The sequence below is a fragment of the Vicia villosa genome, linkage group LG2 (genome assembly GCF_029867415.1).
Source record: "Vicia villosa cultivar HV-30 ecotype Madison, WI linkage group LG2, Vvil1.0, whole genome shotgun sequence".
NCBI lineage: Eukaryota > Viridiplantae > Streptophyta > Magnoliopsida > Fabales > Fabaceae > Vicia > Vicia villosa.
Genome location: NC_081181.1, coordinates 126,063,595 through 126,067,501, shown reverse-complemented (window position 1 = coordinate 126,067,501; position 3,907 = coordinate 126,063,595). Strand labels below are relative to the sequence as shown.

The 3,907-nt window shown below is 32.2% G+C and overlaps 1 protein-coding gene across 1 annotated transcript; it reads left to right on the top strand.

The window, feature by feature from the left end:
• The first annotated feature begins 796 nt into the window (after positions 1-796).
• LOC131646750 (protein NUCLEAR FUSION DEFECTIVE 4-like) lies at positions 797-3,329 on the top strand. The gene is made up of 3 exons (XM_058916714.1): positions 797-1,252; positions 1,478-2,286; positions 2,365-3,329. Exons 1-3 carry the CDS (start codon positions 926-928, stop codon positions 2,828-2,830), a joined length of 1,602 nt encoding a protein of 533 aa, XP_058772697.1. The 5' UTR covers positions 797-925; the 3' UTR covers positions 2,831-3,329.
• Positions 3,330-3,907: the final 578 nt, after the last annotated feature.

Sequence of the window (3,907 nt, the reverse complement as noted above, 5' to 3'; positions counted from 1 at the left end):
AGTAAAGTATTAAAAGGATAAGTTAAAAACTATAAAATAAAATTTAGAGGAAAATGAATATGCATTTACAGTGTAAAATATCTTTACACTGCCAACCAATAAATATATATATATATATATATATATATATATATATATATATATATATATATATATATATATATATATATATATATATATATATATATATATATATATATATATAATTAAAATACTTTTAATTTTAAAATATTGATATGACATAATAAGTATAAGATTTTTGCTTGATTATATGTGTAATATTAGTTTACACTACCTGTGTTTTACCTTTAAGCTCTAAAATTTATATATCAAAAGAGTTTCCTTTTTAAAATAGATTTTAATAATAAATGTATCAAACAAGGTTTTTTTTTTTTTTTGTCTCTTACAGAATTGTTTTATAAAATGGGATCATCAAAACAATTTGCTAAAATAGATTTTAAGAGTAAAGTTTAAAAACTAAAAATTAAAACCCATTCAAATAGAATCTGAATATATTTTCTTTATCTTTTTCTTTTAAAGTAATTTTTAAAATTAAAATTTATAAAATAAAATTTAAAAACTAAAGATAAAACTCTTTCAAACAAGTCACTAGTATATAAGTTAGATTTCTTATATACTATTATTTTAAGTCAATTTCAACCCATATGGAAGCAATAACTTTATAGACACAGGATTCTTCATTCAGGAGTTCACCCTGTTTTGATATCAATATTACATATACCACTTATGGGATTAATATCTAATATAGATACATGGTATTTCATGCTACTCACAATACCATGTGTCAAATAATTCATAAAGATAACATATAAATAACAACTGAGTACGTAACACCAAGCAAAGTCATATACATTCTCTACACCTTCAAATTCTTCATAATTTCTTGTTCCAATTAATAATCACTATGTTTTTATTCTCTAGTAACTTTGTTGCTGAAAAATGGCTAGGATTTGTGACAGCCATATGGGTACAAACAATATGTGGAAACAATTATACATTTGCAAACTATTCTGATGTGTTGAAGTCTCTAATGTTTCTGACTCAGATGCAGCTTAACAATCTCTCTGTTGCTAAAGACGTTGGCAAAGCTTTTGGTATTTTCTCTGGTCTTGTTTCGGATCGTTGGCCAACTTCTGTTATTCTCATGATTGGTGCTATCATGGGGTTCATTGGCTACGGTGTTCAATGGCTTGTTGTAAGCCAAAGAATCACCCCTCTCCCTTATTGGCTGGTAAATAATGCTTTCTTCTCATCATACAATACCTAGAAGCACTAACACAGACACAACACACTGAAACGTCTACACCAGACACACCTTTGTTTAGAGTGTTCAGAGTCATCGGTGCTACAATTAAACCTTATTTATTTATTTATTTGTAGTTGATATAGATTAATACGTTATTTCTAGAAAGAAAAATAATCGATTTTGTCCGATTACTTTTGAACTATTTTGCAGATGTGTGTATTCTTATGTTTGGGAGGAAACAGCTCAACATGGATGAACACAGCAGTGCTTGTAACTTGCATGAGAAGCTTCTCGAAAAACCGCGGTCCAGTTTCTGGTATTCTTAAAGGGTATTTAGGACTCAGCACAGCAATCTTCACTGACGTCTGCACAGCTTTGTTTTCCTCGGATCCATCGAAGTTTCTATTAATGCTCACAATTGTTCCTGCTGTTATTTGTCTCATTGCTGCTATTTTTCTTCGTGAAACTCCATCAGCTTCTACTTCTACAGAAGAAAACCAAGAGACAAGGTTCTTCAATGTGTTTAACTTGATTGCAGTTACAGTAGCAGTTTATCTCTTGGTTTTTGATATCTCTGGACCTCATAAACATCTTGTTTCATTGGTTTTCACAATAGGACTTTTGATCCTATTAGCCATGCCACTTCTTGTTCCTTTATATTTACTTTTCTTCAAAATTAGTCCTAGTCTTGACAAAGAAAAACAGATTCATGAGCCATTGTTGACTCAAAAGATTGAAAAGGAAGAGCCATGTCCCAAGGTGGAGGAAGTTGAGATTAAACGAAAACCGGTGTTAGGGGAAGATCATACTATCATTGAAATGGCGAAAACCGTTGATTTTTGGGTTTTGTTTTTGTCATTTCTATGCGGTGTGGGAACAGGACTTTGTGTTATGAATAACATGGGACAAATGGGATTAGCACTTGGATACCATGATGTTTCTTTGTTCATTTCTTTCATTAGCATTTGGGGTTTCTTTGGACGCATTCTTTCTGGTTCACTCTCTGAATACTACATCAGGTTTGCTTGCTCACTACTCATTAACATTTCTTCAGTTCTCATAAATTATTGACCTTGAATGAAAAATTGATATTGCAGAAAATCGGGCATGCCGAGGCTAGTTTGGAATGCAGCAGCACAAATTCTGATGGCTGTTGGTTACATTACATTGGCTATGGCCTTACCGGGATCATTATACATTGGCTCGATGCTAGTTGGAATATGCTATGGAGTTCGTCTTACAATAACACCAGCAGCAGCTTCAGAACTATTTGGTCTGAAATACTATGGTTTATTATACAACATTCTGATTCTCAACCTTCCTATTGGTTCATTCATCTTTTCTGGTCTCATTGCTGGTTATCTATATGATCTTGAAGCCACTAGTGTGCCGGGAGGTGGAAACACTTGCATTGGAGCACATTGTTTCAGGCTTGTGTATTTGATTATGGCTTTTGCTTGTGTCTTGGGGTGTGGATTGGATCTTTTGCTTTCTGTTAGAACAAAGAAGATATATTCCAAGATACATATAGAGAGAAATCTTGTCAACCCAATACTAAGATGATGATGATGTTATTTTGACTTTTTTTGTGTAGGCTTAGGAAATTTTTGAGATTTTTAGACTTTCAAGTTAGAAGATGATTGTTCAAGTGTGTTAATCAAGGGTCACTTAAACTTGAAATAAATTGTGTATGTATTGTTTAATGTGTATGTGTTAAGTCACATATTAGTGTGCATTAATATATTACTAGTTGTTTTAGTGCTTGTATGGTTCAAACAAAAATTTGTTGTTGGCTTTTTTCTGGCAACTTGTTGTATGATATTTTGCAAGTTGCAATGTATTGCCACATCAAATTTGGTTCTGGGTTGGATAAAGATGTGGTGGACACTTTTTGCTAACAAAGATTGTTTGTTGGTAGGTAAATTTAGTGGATAATAATCATAATCATTATAGGATTTTAGCATGTTGTACAAACTGAGTTATAATAAGTGGTATGTATAATACCAATAAACAGGGTGAACTCCTGAATGAAGGAAGGATATTGATCCAAATGGATTAACATTTACTTGAATAAATAGTATATAAGAAATTTAGTTCATATAAATAGGGGTTATTAATTAGCCTTTGTTTTGTTACATTTTGAAAAAATTGTTTAATGTTGTACATTTGAGTGGACTCTGAGTTGGGTATGAATCTGGTCTTTAAGTAATAAGATCGGTTAAAAACTCACATATAGATGGATCTTTGGACCAAGGCAAACAAGTCGGCCCAAGACAAACACGTCCCATTTCACGACAGGAGCATCTCTACACGGACACAGATCTTAAAGGTTTATTAATAGCCATAAATGATTAATTGCGACTAAGGATTTCGTTCCCTATTGAATAACCTCGGACAGACAGGGAGATATAGGAATTTATGACTTATCAATTGGGCTTACAAAGACTAGTTTCCAAGATCATAGATAAACATAACACCTAAGAAGAATTAGATAACGTTTCCATACAACTCATAACAAAAGTAACTTTGTGACCCTGACTAGTTTAGTCTGGTAGGTGTTAGCCTGAGATTTTCAACTCAGTATGTTCAACAAGAGTGGGGATGTGAGATAAATATAAAGGCTAAACACAGGTAGCTAAA